At 41.4% G+C, this 20,776-nt stretch overlaps 1 protein-coding gene across 8 annotated transcripts in view; it reads right to left on the bottom strand.

Annotated features, from left to right (window-relative positions):
• DNAL1 (dynein axonemal light chain 1) overlaps window positions 1–20,776 on the bottom strand; it is a 39,576-nt gene that overhangs the window by 7,497 nt on the left and 11,303 nt on the right. For 4 of the 8 annotated variants that reach the window (XM_066631462.1, XM_066631469.1, XM_066631461.1 and 1 more), the window contains exons 5-9: window positions 19,691–19,746; window positions 15,919–15,974; window positions 14,190–14,316; window positions 11,809–11,955; window positions 3,577–9,125 (exon numbers count right to left, since the gene is read on the bottom strand). In XM_066631462.1, coding sequence (XP_066487559.1) covers window positions 9,079–9,125; window positions 11,809–11,955; window positions 14,190–14,316; window positions 15,919–15,974; window positions 19,691–19,746 — 433 coding nt within the window. In that variant the 3' untranslated portion in view covers window positions 3,577–9,078. Of the gene's footprint in view, window positions 1–3,576; window positions 9,126–11,808; window positions 11,956–14,189; window positions 14,317–15,918; window positions 15,975–19,690; window positions 19,747–20,776 lie in introns of those variants that run through there. The other 4 variants (XM_066631466.1, XM_066631465.1, XM_066631463.1 and 1 more) reach the window with 3 other exon arrangements.

Here is a 20,776-nt window from a genome sequence, read left to right on the forward strand (position 1 = left end):
TTTAGCCTTGCTTTCTATTAAAAGCTGCCTTCCTGTGGTTTCCAGTCCAATAGTCTCTTTTGGCTGCATTTTGATTATAGGATGCTTGCTTTTGTTTAAAATCAACAAGTCACCAAGGGGGAGTGAGTGCTGTACTACCTCAGGGTTACTGAGAGAATAATAACCAGGCCTGAACAGTGTTTAACTTTAATAATGGTCCTCTGTAGCTAAGGCGCTGTTAATAAAGTCAACTGTTCACTATGGTAGGATGAGCAGGGTGGATTGCCGGGTAGCTACAAAGGAATTAGTGGCTGCTTTCCAGCTTTGATGCAGATAAATCTTTAGTACAGTTGCTTTTTGAAGCGGAGAGGGTGGGTCAGCATGTTACCTTGACAGAGGCATATTCACAACATTATGGTTACTGAGATAATGTGAAGATGGGGAACAGCTGCAACTGGCAGTTCTCCCCATGTCTGCTAATTCCCTCTCCATGCCTGGCTCTGGGTTGTATGAAGTCCTTGGGTTGTATGCTCAACAATTCTTTGGTGCACAGGAGCTGTGTTTGCACAAGAAGGAATTTTTGCCTCCCCACCTTCTGCAGTCCCTTGTGCATCTACATGTGAGGGTCATTCAGACTTCAAGAACAAACATGGTGGTTTTCTTTAAAACACAGGCCAGAGAAATTGAGGCTCAGGAAAACCTTTTTAAATTTATGGTGGTTTTATATGAATTTGGGGTGCTGATTCCAAAAATGGCATCAATTTCAGAGATACAGCATAGGCTCAGTGAATGGTTCAGGCAGCTTCCTTGTAAGGAAGCCAAGGTGTAGGCTTCCTCATGAGGAAATTGCTTGAACCATTCACTAATGAGGCTATGCTGTATCTCTGAAACTAGGCATGATAGAGCAAAATGGATGCCATTTTTAGAAATGGCACCACAAATACTAGCAGAAATAGGTCTAAGTTGTAAGGCAGCAAAACATGTGTTGGCCTGTGTAGTGTGTGCTCCTTGGAGGAAAGTTGGTCATGGGAGCAAGCCCCATTTAGCCCTATGGGACTTGTTTCTGAGTAAAGTGTGTAGGCTCAGGTTGTGCAGCTATTGACTGGAATGGAATATACATAGAAGTTTTACTAGGGCTAACTTCCAAGTCTGCAATTGTGGCATTGTTTCATTTAAGTCCCATTTATTTAAACTGTATTTAGGTGTGACTAACATCTGCTAGATTGTGCCTCTGGCCAGTGAATAACAATGTAGTATTTGGTCTCCGGTATCCAATCCTATGTATGAAGTCCGTTGATTGAAAATGTACCTGCCATAGTGTGGTGATGGGAGATTAAAGTGAGTTAATGTGTCTTGATTGACAGTCACCTACCACAAGATTGTTGCCTCTTTCCATCCATGACTAAAATTTTAGTCAACTGAACTTTTAGTTGAAAAGCGGTATATAAATACTGTTAATAATAAAATTGCAGGTCAGGAAAAAGATGTGGTGGGGTGTGTTGAAACCTGCAGTCATCCCATTCTTAAGTTGCCAGAATTCTGTAGTAAGAAATCTTAGCAGTATAATACAGTAGTTTATCATAACCAAATACATTATTAGAGTATTGAAATGATCATCCTCCAAAGAAAGGCTCTCTCAGATCTGCAGCAAATGCAGCTGTTTTCCCAGGGTAGAAAGGCTTACAAATTCAAACATACTCCATCTGTTGTCTTAATGTTACATAATACTCTTGCCAGTGGTGAATCAGTTTAGCTATTTTAGCTAGTGAATCAGTTTAGCTATCTGAAATCCTGCATGCAGTGCACACTGTGTAATTGTGACTATTTGGCAAGTAAGGGAATTGTTCCCTTCCATACACTCGCGTAATCTTCAACGGTGGTTCATTGTACATGTGGGCAGAGTCATGAATGTTCATCTACTGTCTGCTTCCAAATTTACAAATTGTCAGTTTGGAAACTAACAGTAACTCCTGCTAGTAGGAGATTATTAAAACTGGCAGTCGCGTGGTGGGTAAGGGGAAACTGGGCAGCTGCTTTCTTTTTAATAACCAATTCACACCATGGTTTATTGCTATTTGTGCACATCAGCATGTGCCTGCAACTCATGGCTAATATCCAAACTTCTTGGCATTTTTTGTGATGGTAGAAGGTATAGTAGAGGCACTTTGGAATGGGTATTTATTCAAATTAACATGTAACTGAAAGTGACATAGCTCAAGTGGTACTTAACCACTGAGCTGTACCCACTTATGCATTACACTGAATGTCCAGGTTGCCAAGTTCACCCAAATGGTACAAGGCGGATCATTGGTAGAAAGACAAAGTGAGATTTTCATAAGAGAGACAGAGGCAGAGACAATTCTGGATTAGATGAACTGATATAGAATGTTTCTGGAAGAGCCTCTGCTAGCCACTGTGAACAGGGCCTATGGTGAAATCTTTCCCCAACCTGCTACTTGCAATTACAGGTGGGACTTCAGTAGCTACTGATTTGGCATCCACTGATTTGACTCACCACAAGTTGAATGCCTTGTAACAAGGGAAAAACACCAAAATCCGATTTCCTAATACGGCACAATTTCCTTTCGTGCTGTTAAACTATAATTTCATTCCATTATTCACCCATTTAGTACCTGAATGCGGTATAGCATCTATCCCAATATATTCTGGGACAACAGAGGAGTGCAAGACACTAGGAAGTGGGTCTTTAAATCTATTTTTCCACTGATCTGGTGTCCACTGACTTTTTATCCACTAGGGGTTCTGGAAAAGAACCCCAGTGGATAACAAGGCACAACCTGTACTTGAACTGGAGAATGTCTATAGTAGGGGTGCTCAATAGGTGGATCGTGATCTACCGGTAGATCGCGAGGCAAAATGAGTAGATCGCGGAGTGCCGACCCCCCCCCTTCAGGTGCCTCTGGGAGGAAACGCAGGGAGTAAGGCCCATTGCACTCAATGGGGCTTACTCCCAGGTAAGTGTGGCTAGGATTGCAGCCTCACAGCCTAATCCTAGGCATGTCTACTCAGGAGTAAGTCCTGTTATACTCAGTGGGGCTCAAGGTACACCAACATACACTGTACACATAAATGTTATATGTTATGATGGCATGAACATTGTAAAAAAAACTGGTAGATCTCCGGGCCTTGCTGGGTTTCAAAGTAGCTCTCGAGGCAAAAAAGTGTGAGCACCCCTGGTCTATAGCTTTTTAAAATGGAAAATGAGCATGCCCGGTTGTTTATTTGCGTTTCAGAGAAAACAAGCTGTTTTTAGTTGCAGTAGCAAGATGATTTTCAAGTAGATCCATACCTATACTACAGTGCAATTGTGCAAATTCAACAAGGAATACAGTTAAGAGCCAGCATGGTGTATGAAGCAGTGTGTTGCACTAGAATTTCTTTCTATGAGAGAAGTTAAAATGGAAAGTTTCTTTGAAAAGTTTCAATACCTTAACACAGTATATTTCACAAGAGTCACTAACAGATTTAGGGGGTGCCCTTTTTACACTGCAACTGTGACAACAGGGTTATTATTGAGAAATTCACAAGGAAATGAGCAAAAAATACTTCTTTGTATAAAACATTTATTACTGTTTTAAACAACTCACAATGTAAAGTTTAGAAACAAATCTAAATATCCTGACAGCAAAATCAAACCATATGGCCATGCTAAAAACTACTTTTAAAAAAACAAAAAACCCAATGGTTACCACCACACTACATGTTTAAAAATTGCTCTCCACCTTGGAGCTTATTTTAGAAGCATAGTCTTCTAGTGGAGCCAGACTGGTCCACAAATGAAAGCTGCCTACTTGAAATGCCCTTTGACATCTTGGTATAGTTTATTATATACAGTAGCATCTTGCAGCCTAATAATAGGCTGAAAAGCAAGCAAAGGCCTCTCCGTTTGCTGCCACTGTGTTTTAAATGTAATAAACTTCTATGAAATAAGCCATTCCTTTTCCACCGGGGACAGCAGGTTTCAACATGGCTTGAGGAGCAGTTTTACATGGATTCTCTTTTCATCCATGATCAATAACATATGCTAAATCATCATAAGGGATGTGACAGCACAGAACAGTTCAAGTTCAGGACAATGAAGAACAAAAACCCTTTTGACTGCTTGTTCCACCATGCAGCCCTGTTCGCTGAACTCTTTGCAGGTGTGGCACTATAATGCTACCACATGACAAAAACTATCCATTTGCTTTACTTTCCACCAACATCCAGTGCATAATTTTAAAGTGCAAATATTTAAAACAAAAACTGCTTATTTTTTGGCAATTGGACTTCTGATTTGTTCCATAATAGTAAACATAATCCATTCAACAAGGCAAGACAGAAGTTCTTTTAGTGCCAGTTTTTACCAACAAAAAACCACTTCTGACCAATAAAGTTTCTTATTATATACTCATTCCTTTGGAATCATTTGACCATAATGCCAAATCAATGTGATACTCAGTTCATGCCTAGTTAAAAAGGATTTTAAAATGAATTCATTCCACCCACAAAACACCACTGTCACATCTTGTGCTGTTAAGACATTCCTTTAATGCTGCAATGCCTCCATGAGTTTGCAAACCTCATTCCTCATTGTTAGAGATGCTTGTTTCCAATGAGTAAGACTGGAAGTCTTACTGACAGGCTAAGTCTTACTGAACACAATGGGCTTACTTCTGAGTAAAACAAATTACAGTTTTCAAACACCTTTATTCATTATACAAAGAGCAGCCACTATACAAGAGATGGGTCCCACGCCTCATTTCCACCACATGTTGTTTCTATAAAGTTTAAATGTAAGATAGGTCTATACAAACATGGTTTAAGGTTCTCTGCATGTTCGCGTATGTACATCTTCAAACACTGAAGATGACACAGTTGACATGCTGTGGAAACACCACATTTCATCTTTTCCTGCAATGTGCGGATAAGCCCTAAGGAAGTCAGGAAACACATGAAAAATCTGTACTGAGTATCTGCAGAGATGCTAGATGACTTTTTTCCCTACTCTGTACACTCCTAACAACCAGTGTTCTTATAAAGGATTTTTAAAGCATGCTTGATAAATTCTTGCAGTCAAATCTTTCAATGGGGATAATTCAACCCCTGCCTTAACTGCTCTTTTCCCTTTTCTTCTAAAGGCAGGTGTACAGTCACTGTACAATTTGACAGTGATTGAATCACTGTCATAACACTTGTACAGTACACAAGATATTTCAACATCAACATGAACGTCAACAAGCTGCAATTTTACTGTGACCTGTAGGTCAGAGTATGCCTATGACAGTTTCTCATGTGACCTATTATCAATACTTGTTTTAACCGGGAGTGCTGCAATGAACATTCATGCATAGCAATCTGTCACTGTTTCATACCCTACTTTCTGCCTTTTTTTCCTCCCACAAAAAGTATCTACCTCTTTACAAACATTCCTGATCAGCACAAAAATCTCATACTTATCTGCCACCTTCCTACACTGTCACAGCCTTTCACTATGTGCTACATGCACACCAATTCACCAGGCATCTACTGCATTTTTTAGCAGTAGCAAAAGCTGGCATAACCCTCAGTTCCTTCCCCCCCCCCATCCTTTACCAACACATTGCACAGACTGATGAGCACCTGAGTGCACATGAGTGCAATTATGCAAATTCAGCATAATTTAAAAACAAAAAAATCTGAGGAAGAACATATAAAAAATCCATTAGCCTTGGGACAGTGAAGGATAACACTGAGATTAAATGAAATGGGACAAGACTGCTGTTCTGGACACACTAGCCCTCTTCTTACCCAACCACATTTTTCTTTAGATACACCAGAAATAAGCTTACATTTCACAAATATCAATTTGAAGTTTTAACCTGAGTGACAAAATAGGCATCTTTTCTATACACATTTGCAGCTTGAGACTGAGCAACAATAAGATGCTGGACTGAGAATTCTGCAATTTACAGCTAATCTCCAGCAAGAAGCACCAGATGTCAGTAGGAGTTTAAGAATATGTTGCTTTAAGAAAGCTTAGCACCAAGACATAAATACATTTTGCTAATTAAACACTTAATCCAGTGCTTCCCAATCTTTTTACCACTACAATCCACTTTATTGACCATTGCAGTTGGGTGAATGCCTTTGGTGAATGGGTGAAGCGCCCCAGAATGCCTTGCAGTGGCACTGCTGGTGCCAGCCTGCATCCAACCAAAAATCAGGTTGCAGCCCAGTTTGGGAACTGCTGAATTAATCAATTTGTCACTCAACTATATTGCTCATACTCGAATATCTGATATTCTCCACAGCAACTCCATAAGAGCGTATGTACAGGTTTTTCAAAAAGGCTATTATTTCTTGAATATTTTGTTTCTAATAGCATTTACTGGAAAAAATTAAAGGAAACTGAACAATCATATCTTCATGAGGACAGCGCAGCCCACTGTGGTTGCCTTCTGATTTAGAAACAATGCAGATTAGAACCTACTCGTTATCCCAAATTCCTGGGTCAGCAATAACTAAAAAGTTCACAAATGGGAATATGGCTGTGAAATAGCAGAATTTTATAGCCAAGAGGAATGCTTATTATATACAGTATTTTATATCTTAGGAAGTTTTGCTTTGGTTTGGCTACTAAAATAGCCCACTTTCCCACATGGCTGATATTACACAAGCCATAATGTTGTACCAAAATGTCACAGAAGCCTAGATTTGTAGACACATTCACAAAGGTTACTATTCAAGTTTTGGGGTTGTTTTTTCTTTTTAAGTAGCTTCCCTGCTCACAAACCTATGTCAGCTATTTGGGGCTCAACAACAACCCAAAAGGAAAACTCTAATAATTTTCAAAACCATTTCTGCCTCTTTGCCTTGAGGAGATTCTTACCACAGAGAACCAGGTAAGTGATTATTTACAAGCCTGGAGGACAACTTTTAAACTGGTAACTTATCAATAGGATTGCTGTACCTCTATCCTGAGAGAGTGCCATTGCTTCAGGAGTGAGATGCTATACAGAAACAATCTCCATCACTATTGCGCTGTGACACCTATTTACTGCCATCTTCTGTTGCCTGTAGAACAGTAGGACTGCAGTCCTGCTTGCAACAGCAGCAAGGCAGGAAACACCATTCCCACACACTGATTCACCACCCCCACGCAGATAACGCAATCAATTCTGGCTCAGGAGCTGCCCACCTCATCCATCAGAGGAGACTAACAGGTTTATCAGCCACTGGCCTTATATACCATGTAAACTGACATATAGACAAAGTGCTAAAACAAGGGCATCCCTAGCAAAAAAAATGCCAATTATCAAGCTTGATTGGTAAATATATATTTTTTTAAAAATAGCATTTGCTTACAAGGATTAATTTATAGAATAATTAGAATGGCATAAATATACACTATGAAAGTATAATTTTTCTGTTTCTTGGAAAAATCAAGCAAGTGGCACATACACACTAGTATAAGGACAAAAAATTAATCCTTCAAGTTATTTTAAAAGTCAGCCTTGTTTAAGTGTCTTAACACAGTTAAAAATATCATTCCAGGGCAGAACTATCATCAAATTCTAAACAAAGAACCCAAAAGGGATTACCTAGTTGAATGAAAACGTCCAAAACTGGAGGAAAACTCTTTTTTAACGGATGGTGAATTGCAGAAATCTTATCTGATCAATCAGAGAAGAAAAATCATCGGCTAAGCCTAATTTAAAAAAAAAAAGGGGGGGAAGTGGTCAAGTACCATATAAGTAACCAAGGCTGGACAACTGCTATATTTTAAAGTCTGTGATGACATCCAAAAGCTAAAGGTCAAATATTCTTGCACAGGGGTTTAGAGTGTGGGGAGAACAGCTATGTAAAACAAAGTACATGTAATCATTTTGCATTTATGCTTCTACATCAAGTTAACAAACTGATTGTCAGAGCCCAAATCATTTTGTAGGAAAAACTGGAGTAGGGGAAAACTAATTGCTGCCAGTCATCATTATGGCTGCCTACAACAAACAACCCCTATTTTCTCTCCATTTCACCTTTTAGGATTGCTTTTCACTAAGTTTAGTGGTACAAATAGAAGATCTACTGGTAGAGGTTGGAAGAATGGAGTTCAGGGACTTTTCATTTAATCAAAGAATATGCTGAATGCAAGTAGATGGAGCTTCACTTTATTTCCCTTCTCTCTATCCTGCAATTTCTTCAACTGTGATTTTCCAATGTACCAGTTGCTGGACCATTAAACTAAACTTATTTTCAAATAAGCTGCAAGGCTGAGGCCTCTTTAAACAGCTGCTGCCCCTCCTTAGATTACTATCAGATTCCAGAGTGATGAAGGATTTTGCCATCCAGTAACATTCACACCAACAGCATAAGCTTTTGCTCAGCTCTCGAGTCTCCTGTTCCTAAAAACTGCCATTTAGGAAAGGAATGCTTAATCTAGAACAAAAATATTGCTTTCACTCTTTCATCTAATACTACCTATAAAAATAGTAAATGGTTTCCTGAATGTTTAAGTCCAAGGTTCCATTGCAGTTCACTGTGATGAGTTCTGAGCACTATGTTAATTACATATTTTGCCTTTGATCCACACCATCTTTAGTAATAGGAAAAAGCAGTGTACAGCTACAAGCATAGCTAGTGGGAGGAAAAAGGTGAGACACTGAGACAAACATCTAAAACATAATGGGTTTCGGTTATTTTCTTGGTAGGGGGGTGCAACATGATATTCAGAGTCTAATCCAAAATGCTATTTTTCCCACCTACTTTTCAAATGATTAAAAAAGATCTGCTGCACACATGTATTAAGGAATTGTGCTCATAATTCAGAAGAACCTTTTTTTAAAAAAAAAATCAATATATACCTGCAAGAACCACTTATTAAGTTAAACAAACAGTCAACATCCCATAATAATAAAATTAAGACGGACAGGCAATTCACGTAGTCGGCATTCCCAGTTTTGGTAAATAATTCTTTGGGTTAAAAAAAACAAAAAAAACATGGAGAGAAGCCAGTCAAAAACACTGCCCAAGATTTTCTTCAAAGACAATATCTATACAAAAGCGTCACGTACTGTATAGTGCTGGAGATGTATCAATAATTTAATGAAAAATGTTTTGCTAGTTTTCCCCTTCTTCCCCTTCTTCCTGTTTAATAACTGGAATACCTAAAAATTGAAGCAGAGAGAAGTTTAGAAAAAAAAAATCACTAAAACTTCAGAGAAAGACAGTACTAAGGAAAACAAACCAATCAGTAGTCCAGTGCTGACTTAATAATAGGATGTGCAAAATCTTCTTTGATTTTCTATCCGTTCTCAACAGCAAGAACTTCATTTGTTAACTTATTCAGGAAAATTTAATTAATTTGATTACTCATTTATTACACAGGCCTACAAAAAAAACTTTTTTTTTTAAGTTGCCAAGGACGTTTGAACAAATTTAGGTTATTCTGTAGATGCTGATGCCATTTTTTGAATCAGTTCCACAAATATATCCAATAATAGGTCTAACTTTTAAGATATGTGTAGGCCTGTGTTATCATTTCATTTATTTTTGTAACTTCTATTCCCCAACAGAGCAAAGTTATGAGGAATTTGAACTCCTTGCTTCCTGGAAAATGTCTGAGGACAAAAGCCCAGCCCCCAGAGGGAGCCCTCTTGTCAAGAATCCCTTAAGGGGGGACGTTTTGCCCTCTAGTAACCGTTTTCCAGGAATGAGAGTATTCTAAATCTCCCCCCAAACAGAACGCACTCCACATGACCAACAAATCAGCAATGCATTCTGTAATCAGTAAGACCTTTGGCAATTTGTTTCAAAACAAATAAGAAATGTGATACACAATGCACAATTCTGCCTTACACTGTGCTAGCAATTAAGTACTCAGGAATGTGGACTGATTAATACATTGGCTGAACATCACATGTTATTAAGAAAGCACAGAACTTTAGGATCAAGGTGCACAAGCACAAGAGAGGAGTCTCATGAGAAAACCAGACTTCTGCCATTGCTGCCTTCTGGCTGTTACATATTAAAATTCCAGCACACCCAACTAAGAGCCCAATCCTGGGCTTGGCGCTGTGACTTTGTGCTCATCGCTGGGCTACCACCCGTGTTAGCCCAGTGCCAGCCAGTGTTGGGCTAGCGCGGGGCGGGCACCCAGCCACCACCACTCAGTGGTCTCACGGACTGCTGAGCCGCGGCACAGTAAGCGGGGGTGGGGAGGGGGAGGCCGGCAAGGGGCGGAGTGAGGGCAGGGGGAGGCGTGCCGGGGAGAGGGAGTGGGGAGCTCTGCTCCACTGGATCCAAGGCATTCGTGTGGGGCTCGGCGCACTACACAAACGCCTAAAAGGTCGGCAGTAAAGTGAGTAACCCCATTGCGGGGCTGCTTCCCTTACTTGGGAGAAGGGGATGAAAATTCCCTTCTCCCAAGGTGCTACCTGTGGTAGCCCGAGGCATGCAGGATCTGGTGGCAGCACCAGCTAGGCGCCCTGGGCAGTTCAGGATTGGGCTGTAAACATCCTCCTTTTTTCATGCTGATCTGCATATTGATTCAGTAGCCTGAAAAAAGCCTTTTCCAATGGTCTTCCCATGACTTGAACAACAAAGCTGGGTAATAGTATTAGGCCATAGTCAACCTAGGATTAGATTACAGAATGCTGGCTGGTATTTGTATCAATATACTGTATCTAAAAAGCAAATATCTGATCAGGAAATATGAGGACAATCTGATCTTTCACAACAATGTCTTAATTGTGATTGATATTCAGAAAACTGACAGAATGTTTTCTACTGAAGGTTTTCACTGAATGCTTTGGAAGGCACAGCAGAAAACATATCTTAAAGCATTAATTGAGGAAATAATCATGTAGGAGTCTGGCTCTACAGTTTAAAAATTAATACACCATAACACATAGCTAGTGAATCTCTGAACAGAGAGATGAATGCTAATCAAGACTCTTGTCACTGGCCCTTCCTTCTCCAGCGGGCATGGCAGTCCAGGGAATTCTGGAAGGCAGTTGCAGACAAGAACCAGCTGAGGCAGCCATGCCATTCAAACTCAGGGATGTTTAATGTCTTTTTAAAGATTACCAAAAGATCAGGAGAACTCCCCTTCACCTTCCCTCAGGTTACATCACTGTAGCTCCTCAGAGTCACTGACTTTCCTGCTCTTTCTGTCTCTGCCTGGGGATCAGGTGGGGGCTCTACGCACTAGGGTTAGCCGTGAATATGGGCTTTGCAGGTACCGCATCCTCCATGCTACGTCCTTTTGAAAACTTCTCCAGGGTCCAAGGTCTCAGGAGGCATCACGTTCCTTTGAGGACATTCAACAGAGGGACTGATAGGCTAACTTCATGAGGCCCCTTGATTTCCCGTGGCATGCTTCCTTCTCTCCTCAGCCAACTTCCCCCCGCTTCTGTCCCTTCCTTTTTTTCTGCCTCCTCTCTGTTTCTCTTTCCCCTTACCTCCATACTTATTGCTTGCTTTCTCTTATTGATCTTCACTTATTGATCTTTCCTTTCTTTCCCTTCCTCCCCCCCCCCACTCTCTCCTTTGCCTCTCACCTTGTTCCTTCCTGCTTCAGATGATCTCTCTTGGTAGCTTTTATGGAGTGGTATCAGTCCCATTTTTGTGCCCCAGCTGAGCTGGCTGCAAGGCTGGCAGCTGCGAATGGGCAATAGTCAGTGATGTCATCTGCCATTGCTCCAACCCCCAGCTGATTGGCAGTGGCTCTCTTGAAGCATGGCAGGGTGCTATGGTCAGCTGTGCTTCACAACTCCAAGCAAATTGTTAAGGGAAACCAATGATTTAAAGTCTGCCTGTTTCACCTACTAAATGCTAGCCAGTTCTCACCATCAAGTTTCTTCAGTTTGGGCACTCGCTTGGTTGCTTCTTCAACCCAAGCACTTTGCGAATCAGCAGAGTATTTCTCTTCCAATGGATTACCTACAAACACCAGATCCTCCAGTAATGGCAAGTCTGCCAACCTCACAAACTCTGCTGCAAGCACAAAGAAGATACAGTCACAAATAGAGCTGGGTGTTGTGAACACAAGAACAAGAGCAGTATTATTAGGAATAGTAATATGTAGAATATTTATTTCTGTACCAATTTTCAACAAAAACATTGAAATAAATGTTGAAATAAATTGTTCCCCATGGTTCCCCATCTCAAAAGGGCTCACAATCTAAAGGCTTGACTTCAAGACTTAAGAAGAGCCCCACAGGATCAGACCAAAGGCCCATCTAGTCCAGCTTCCTGTATCTCACAGTGGCCCACCAAATGCTTCAGGGAACACACCAGACAACAGACACAACCTACATCCTGGTGCCCTTCCCTGCATCTGGCAAGTAGCTGCAAGGGCAGCAAGACCTGCAAAGGCAGCTAGCAGACAGTGAATGAAGCATGTTTACTGTACAATATTTTACTATCATAAGGCTAAAAAGCATACACTAGAGCAGTGGTGGCGAACCTATGGCACGCGTGCCAGACAGGGCATGCAGCGCTGAGCCAGGCAGCCTGGGGAGGGGCGCTGAAGCTGTGTGTCCCTTTAAAGGAAACCGAGGCTTTTTCTGAGCCCCCATGTCTTGGGAGGGCGGGCTGCTTCCCTCCGCCCCCTGCGCTCACTGCCCTCCTCTCCCTTCACCCCCACCTGCCCCACAACTGTTTCCATTTTCAATTTTGCCCATTCTGCAAGCTTGGATTGGAGTCTGCTCCTGTGCGTGTCTACTCAGAAGTAAGCCCCAGTAGAGTTGATGAGGCTTACTCCTAGGAAAGAGTGGCTGGGATTGCAGCCTTAGAGTCCACTTCTGTGGGTGGGGCTTTTAAAAAAATATATTTTCTTGTTTGAGAAAATGAGCAGTGGCATGGTCTTGCAGCCACCCCCTCCCTGACAATAGTTCTTTACCCAGCATGTAATTAGTCTGTCACAAGCCACAAGGCAGTGGAGGTTTGGGATCAGAGTTTTCCTTCTCTCAGATGAGCTGCCTTCCCAGGCTAATGAGTCCCATCTACTGGGTGGGACTTGCCACAACTGCCTTGTGGCTACATCCAGTTATGGAAAAGTCTTCAGGAGTCAACCTCGAGGCAAAATCCGGAGCCGGAGTCCCTGAGGCAGTTCGTGGCTGAACACAGTCACGTTCTGGCAACTCCTGCGACGTCGCTGGAACCAACCGTATTGGCTTCTGCCTTCCATTGGACCATTTCAGCAATGTGGAGAGGGGGGATTTGCTGCATGGGAAACAGTCTATCCTCCATATCTACTTTACCCAGGCTTCGCGCACTGGAGAGGACACTCTGTTCCAGAACCACCATTCAGAGAGCAATACCATAGTCTTCCGAGACTGAAGGATGCCAATAACAATTAGTCTGTGGAACTCTTTGCCACAGGAAGCAGTGATGACAACTTGCCTAGATGCCTTTAAGAAGGGATTGGACAAATTTCTAGAGGAAAAGTTCATTAAGGGTTACAAGTAATAGTGGGTAAAAGATGTTAATGTATGAGTTTTTTTTTCCTAAACTAAAACCTCAATATTCAGGTTAAATTGCCATGTTGGCACTTTGTGATAAAAAAGTGGGTTTTGGGTTGCAGTTTGGGCACTCGGTCTCTAAAAGGTTAGCCATCACTGCACTAGAGGTTCAAACATCTATACATCTCTTTCCTCACAATTCAAAAGTTAACTTCTTTTATAAATTTGAGAAATGTCTTAAGCTTAATGCTAATCAACTTTCCATTGCCAATGCAGCCTCAAGGTAAAGGAACAAATATTTCCTTATACTGAGGAGGCCTCCGTGACTGGTCCCCCAGCCACAGGATGCGGCGAGCATCCAGTGGCAGGGTTGCATGGGTACTGGGAAGTTAATTAGGATTGGGCTGTTAATCAGTTATGTAAACAGTTATTATGCAATGAAGATTCACTGCTAAGACTAAATCTTTTAAGGTCAGGAACCAATGTAAGCCATCCAGCGCAATTATATTATAACTCCTGCTATCTGGGCAAAGAGTCACCTTTAAAGTGGAGGTTCTCTTTCCTTCTTGTAAATATAACAGTCCAGCAAAGCATTTTTCCCAATGGTTGCTGTTAGTGCCTCCCTTGTCTTTCTTTTTAGCTTGTGAACCAACTTCTCATTCACATTATTATATAAATCACTTTGTGAACTTTTTTGTTGAAAAGCAAAAAATAATATCATCATCACCAGGATGTTTCAGAAGAGAGAAAACGGCTTTGGCTTACCCCAGTCTTTCACTAGATTATTGGACATATAGAGGATCTTCAGCTTCTTCATCACATGAAGCCCTTTCAGTTTTTCAATCAGGTTGTATGAGATCCACAACTCCTCTAAAGTATCTCCAACCGCTTCCTGAAAGGCAATACTGCTTTTCAGAACACTGTGTTATATATGTTCCTATTATTATGTATAATACATTGACTTCCCTAAAAAATCCATTGAAGAAACAAACACATTCCTTTAGAGTCCATGCTTCCCTGGTAGCAGGTTGCAAGCAGTGAAGAGGGAACCTACAGAAGCAGGAAGATGGCTCAGTTCCAAAAAAAATGATATGATAAATGATATGATAAAAAAAGGGGCTGGGGCACCTTCCTTATGAGGAAAGGCTACGGCATTTGGGCCTCTTCAGCCTAGAAAAGAGGCACCTGAGGGGGGACATGATTGAGACATACAAAATTATGCAGGGGGTGGACAGAGTGGATAGAGAGATGCTCTTTACACTCTCACATAACACCAGAACCAGGGGACATCCACTAAAATTGAGTGTTAGGAGAGTTAGAACAGACAAAAGAAAATATTTCTTTACTCAGTGTGTGGTTGGTCTGTGGAACTCCTTGCCACAGGATGTGGTGATGGCGTCTGGCCTGGACGCCTTTAAAAGGGGATTGGAGAAGTTTCTGGAGGAAAAATCCATTATAGGTTACAAGCCATGATGTGCATGTACAACCTCCTGATTTTAGAAATGGGTTATGTCAGAATGCCAGATGCAAGGGAGGGCACCAGAATGAGGTCTCTTGTTATCTGGTGTGCTCCCTGGGGCATTTGGTGGGCCGCTGTGAGATACAGGAAGCTGGACTGGATGGGCCTATGGCCTGATCCAGTGGGGCTGTTCTTATGATATATAATTCCAGTCCAGGAGATACCTAACCATCTAAGCAGAGGAGAATTGCATTCCAGGTATATGGACATACACAAAAAAAGATACAGAGCAATCTGTAGAAGCCTATATATTAGATTACTAGTTTCTTAGTAATTTAAGGAGGTTTGCATTTTGGTGAAAGGGACTGGCACAAGCTCTGCTACTGCACTGTGCCTTTCCACCCTCCCCACCCCTGAAACCATGAACAGGGAGTGGGGGAAAAGGATGGTTGGAGTGTTGCCAGAAACTTGTATCACTGATTGGTGCTTTGTCTGTGTGATGAGTAGGGGAGTTTTCTGGATAATGTAAAGATTGATGAGTAACTTGCATAGTTAATGTTGATAATGTTCCTGTATTTGGTATAAGTTGCTACTGAGTACAGAGATGATGCTAACTAGCTTGCTAACCATGCTATAAGCAGTGACCTTTGTCACCTATTTGTCAAGAACCAGTATTATATTTATTCATAGCAGTGAACATTAGCTAGAAACTGGAAAAATTGAAATCCACCTACTAACTCATAATGGTTTTAAACATGCTGGGATTTACCTAACTTAGACAAATGGACTGCCCACTTAAGACCAGATAAAGGCTTTGAACAGACACAGCTGCATTAAGGAGCAATGTCAAATTATATTTCAAGAAAAAATTTGGTGCCCAACATAGACTACAGTTGTGAACATATTTATTATGAAGTCCTTTGTGTGTTGATACCAATTCTAAACTGTAACGTTCTATGCAACATTCTGAAATTACTTTATATACAGACCTGAAAAAAACATATTGACAACAGCCATCTTAGCAGGATTACCTACCAGCCCATTAAGATTCTTTATATTGTTTCTCCCCAGTGACAAAATCCGCAAGTTTTCTGCAAAAAAACCCAAAACCGTTATCTAGCTGTAAAGCAGGTCATTTAAGTAATGTGGTAATCTGACATAAATTCACACACTACCACCATCCCTGGAGCAACTTATACTGATTCAGTTGTGTAACGGGGAAACAGATGGCCCCACTGAGTGGATGCTGCTTAAAACTGCCCTATGTAGCAGCTCTAAGCATACAATGAGCCAGTGATCTATGGCCATGCAGCAATACAAGTACTGCTACACCCCTCACCTACTTCTGTGGAGTATCAGAAGTATACAGCAGTCAGATCAACATAGGGCTACAGCAGTGATTCCCAAACCTTTTTTACTGGCGGCTTCCTTGACTTAACAGGGCATTTGGCTGCGGCTCTCCATTAGGGCTACAATCATATTCATTGTATAGGGTGGCAGGTTTTCTGTGAGGATAATGTGGCTCCTCTGGCTGGTTTCTGTGGCTCCCCAGGGAGAACGGCTCACAGTTTGGGAACCACTGGGCTAGAATCTACAGATGATTCTGGGTTAGAATCCACAGGTGATAGTCTGTGGAACTCCTTGCCTCAGGATGTGGTGATGGCATCTGATGCCTTTAAAAGGGGACTGGACAAATTTACGGAGGAAAAGTCCATCATGGGCTACAAGCCATGATGTCTCTGTGCAACCTCTGGATTTTAGAAGTAGGCTATCTCAGAAAGGAAGGGAAGCAAGATGCAGGTTTGTTGTCGTCTTGTGTGCTCCCGGAGGCATCTGGTAGGCCACTGTGAGATACTAAAAGCTGGACTAGATGGGCCTTTGGCCTGATCCAGCAGGGCTCTCATGTTCTTACGTTCTTAGATGACCAGCCTCCCATATGATGAGAAGCACAATGTGGGGGGATTCTCCCAAGCAACCACATAGTACCAAATCCTCTTCCACTGTGACAATAAATGAGCTGGAGGAATAGCTTGAAAATTAATAATTTAAGCCTGAATCTCCTTTTCACAGTTTTTATTTGTTAGACATATTTATATCCCACCTTTCCAACCAAACAGTACAGAAGATAGTTAACAAACCAACAAAATATTAAATCATCAAAGTAATATTGCCAATCAAATTATTGTCTCAGTCAGTGCTATGTAGTCAGATACTAATGGATACTACAAAGATAATGCATTTAGCTTATCGGACTCAAAAAATGCAACCTACGTACATGATAGGAATTTGAAAAAAAAAAACTGCTTTACTAAACTGGCCAATAAATCACAAAATTCTCCAGTGCTCTTCTTAGCAAGGGTGAGGACTCATAGAAAGAAGGACTGGCCAAAGTTGAAGAAAGGAGCACTCAGGTCAGAGCAGAGCTACCAGTTGTTTGTTTACATCTCAATTATCTCACAGGTAGCTGACAGATTTTATAATCTCAGCACAAACGTTCAGTCTTTAGTTAACTTGATGAAAATGTCATTCACTATATACATTTGCTTATGGTATGCTAAAACAATTCTCAACACTTTCAATAACTATAATCAAAGCTGAAGACTGGACATAGAATTAGAATTAGCCTTACCATCTATGCCAGCCATTTTCAACCTTTTTCAGCTCACTGCACACTGACAAGGCACTAAAATTGTCAAGGCACACTACCAGTTTTTTACTTACATTAAATCACTACATTACAATTAATTGTTAATATAATTAATACAATTAATTACAATGTAATATTAATTACAATTAATTACAATTAATACAATTAATTACAATTTGTCATGTAATAATATAATTACTACAATTATATTATTACATGACAAAGAAACTCACAAGAAGCTTAGAGAGGAAAGGATATGTGATTGTGAAAAGGCTGAAAAATGTTATTAAAGTGTTATGCGAGGAAGTGCTGGCAAAGAGAGGTCAGATTGAGCACATAGGAGAGCTGTGGGGTGAGGGGCAATGAAGAGACAGGAGTGAAACAACTACAGGATTCAGCTGGATTGGGGGGAAGAGAGAACTTGAAGCAAGTGATTCTGAACCTTTGGAAGGTGCGGAGGAGTGAAGGGAGGGACAGTAAGAGAGGTGCTGACTGCAATTATGAGATTTGGGGGCAAGTGCCTGTGGGAGGGAGTGGGGTGGGGAGAAGTGCCAATTGCCTGCTCCTGTATTTAAGGGGAAAAAAAGTGTGACCAAAAGCCCAATCCTAGGCATGTCTACTCAGAAGTAAGCCCCATTATAGTCAATGGGGCTTACTCCCAGGTAAGTATGGAGAGGACTGGGGCCCAATGCCCTTCCCCTAAAAGGCAAAAGGCAATGCAGGGAGGGTCGCTTTGGGGAGTTGCAGGCAAACTGTGGCAAGGAAAAGGGACTATCCAGGACCCTTTGAGCCACCCAGTTCTTAGGCTGGTGGCCTTAGCAGACTCACTTGCTTCATACCTGCTTGCCTGCTCCTGACTCCCTCGTTCTCACTCTGGTTGCCCAATCAGCACGCTGAGGAGGCAAGGACTTAATACCCAATCCTAGGTGTGTCTACTCAAAAGTAAGCCTCATAATAGTCAATGTGGCTTATTCCCAGGTAAATCAGGATCGGGTTGCAGCCTTCCTCTCGCTCAGGAGCAAAGCAGTCATGACCAGCCCTCTCGCTGGCTGGCTGCCTGCTCCTTTTCCTTCTGCTGCACATACGGCTCAAAGCAGCCACTTCCCCCACATGCGTGGCTGCTGCCTGTCTGCTCTGATCTCAAGGCACACCTGAGGCAGCCTCGCGACACACTAGTGTGACGCGGCACAGCAGTTGAAAAACGCTGGTCTATGCCAATTGCCAAGAAGTGGAATATAAGAAAGCATAAGTGCTTCTTTAATCAAAAGCAGTGAGCAATGCTAAAATAATTCTCGTTTAAAAGTTTACTATATGAACACAGAGGCTTTGGAATTTAGTCCTAAAGCAGCTCGTTCATTCAATCAACTCTTTTCTTCAATATACAATTGTTTAAATTTAAAAATTAAATAACGGACACTTGTAACTACATATGTAAAATGGATCCTCCTTCACTCACTGTGGCATGGGATCTGCTTTCTGCAGTGGAAGAGTGGGCACCTATCAGATGAGAGCCATGCAATCTTACCCCTTAACACAGTTGAAACATTCTCACACACAAACACACACTCCTCAATGGCATGGGAATATACCACAGAGAAGCAGCTCCCATGCCACCGGGTGTGTACATCTGCAATAGGGCTCAGCAAGTAGGAACGGAGCAGTCCCAGACAAGTAAGAACTGTTTTGTCAGTCATCCAGTTAACAGCTAGGTGTAATCACTCAAAAGCCTTCCTAAACTCTATTGCTCTGTAGTCCATAGTTTTCCAGTAGTCTTATTTGGTTTTTGTCTTAGAGACAGTATATAAATTAACTCATTCTTAATATGCAAAATAAATGGTATTGACTGATCCTAATTTTAACCATTGTTACCTTAAAAATGAGGGTTTTTTGGCATTAATCACTTAAACATGTTACTCTGAAAAACAGGGTCTCCCTGGTCTTTTAATACAGAATCTGTGGGAACCGCTGGTGTGGCTGCTACTCTCGACAGGCAGAAAAAAGGTAATACTGGTGAAGGAGGGTAGGATGGATGCACACAAATCTAATCATAATGACTTGAGAGATGGGTGGAGAGGTAGTGTTCTGAACAAGCTCAAAGTGTGAATCAGTGATACTAAAAAGTAGCTAAACACACACACTGTTCATTCATATATCACTTACTCAGTGCATTCAAGTTGGCAATTTTTTCAATGCAGTTTGTAGATAAGGACAGCTTTCTTCAAATGGAAAGGAGAGAACTGGTTGTTAATAGCAACATGTAAATTCCTGAAGCAATAAATGGTTTTTATAAATAACATTTTTTTCAGGATACTACATCTTTCATCACTTTAAGTACATCTCAGATCATACGACCCCTACATGATTCCAAATCCACAGTGATTTAGATTTTCGGTAATCTTCCAATGTTTGTCACAACAGCATCATCTGACTGCTGTACTGAGAACTCTCGTAAGTCCAGAATGAAATGGGTATAGAAAGACATGTTACAACATAGGCTTACTGGAGAGCTGCATTTGCAGAAAGTCAGTCAAATACCCTTGCCTGACAATTGTCCAACTCAACATTCACATGGACCTGCAGGCTCATCAACATCACCCCTTATTCATTTGTGCTGGCTTGTACCTAACACGTAGAATGTGTTTATCTTCTTCTGTTTCTTGGCAAGAATACAGTGCATACAGAAAGAACACTACCATTGCTCAGTGGTATTATCCCAATCTATGGTGAAGGTGCTTTAGTACGATGGGTGTCAACTTTGTGCTTCCAACATCAGAAGCTTCCTCTGTGAGTGGAAAGAGAATTCCACTGCACCCAAGGGGTCACTGCAAAAGCAGAAGGAGTCCTTGAACTAATGGAATGCTACTTCCATTCAAGACGGAAACTTCTGATTGTGGAAGGAGCCCCTAATGGTGGAAGTGCTACTCAGAATGCCACTCCATGGTTTGAAACTGGCTAACAAAATAGATTCAGAAATTCCCTCAGCCATGAAAATAGATCACCTTGGGCCAGTAACCTTTCCTCAGACTTACCTACCCCATAATGTTCTTTCGAAAATAAAGTTGGGGGACAATCATGAATGCTAGCCCTGAGGAATGACAGGCTAAAACAGAGGAACAAAAGAAACCATGGTTTGGCATGCTGTCTGAAGTAAACAGTTACAGCAACAGTTGTTCTGCATCCAGAGGCTGCTGTCCCTAGAGATTGGAGTGCTGAGAGATGGGAAATGACAAGCATCTCTAAACCATG

This window comes from Tiliqua scincoides, chromosome 1 (assembly GCF_035046505.1).
Source record: "Tiliqua scincoides isolate rTilSci1 chromosome 1, rTilSci1.hap2, whole genome shotgun sequence".
Taxonomy (NCBI): Eukaryota; Metazoa; Chordata; class Lepidosauria; order Squamata; family Scincidae; genus Tiliqua; species Tiliqua scincoides.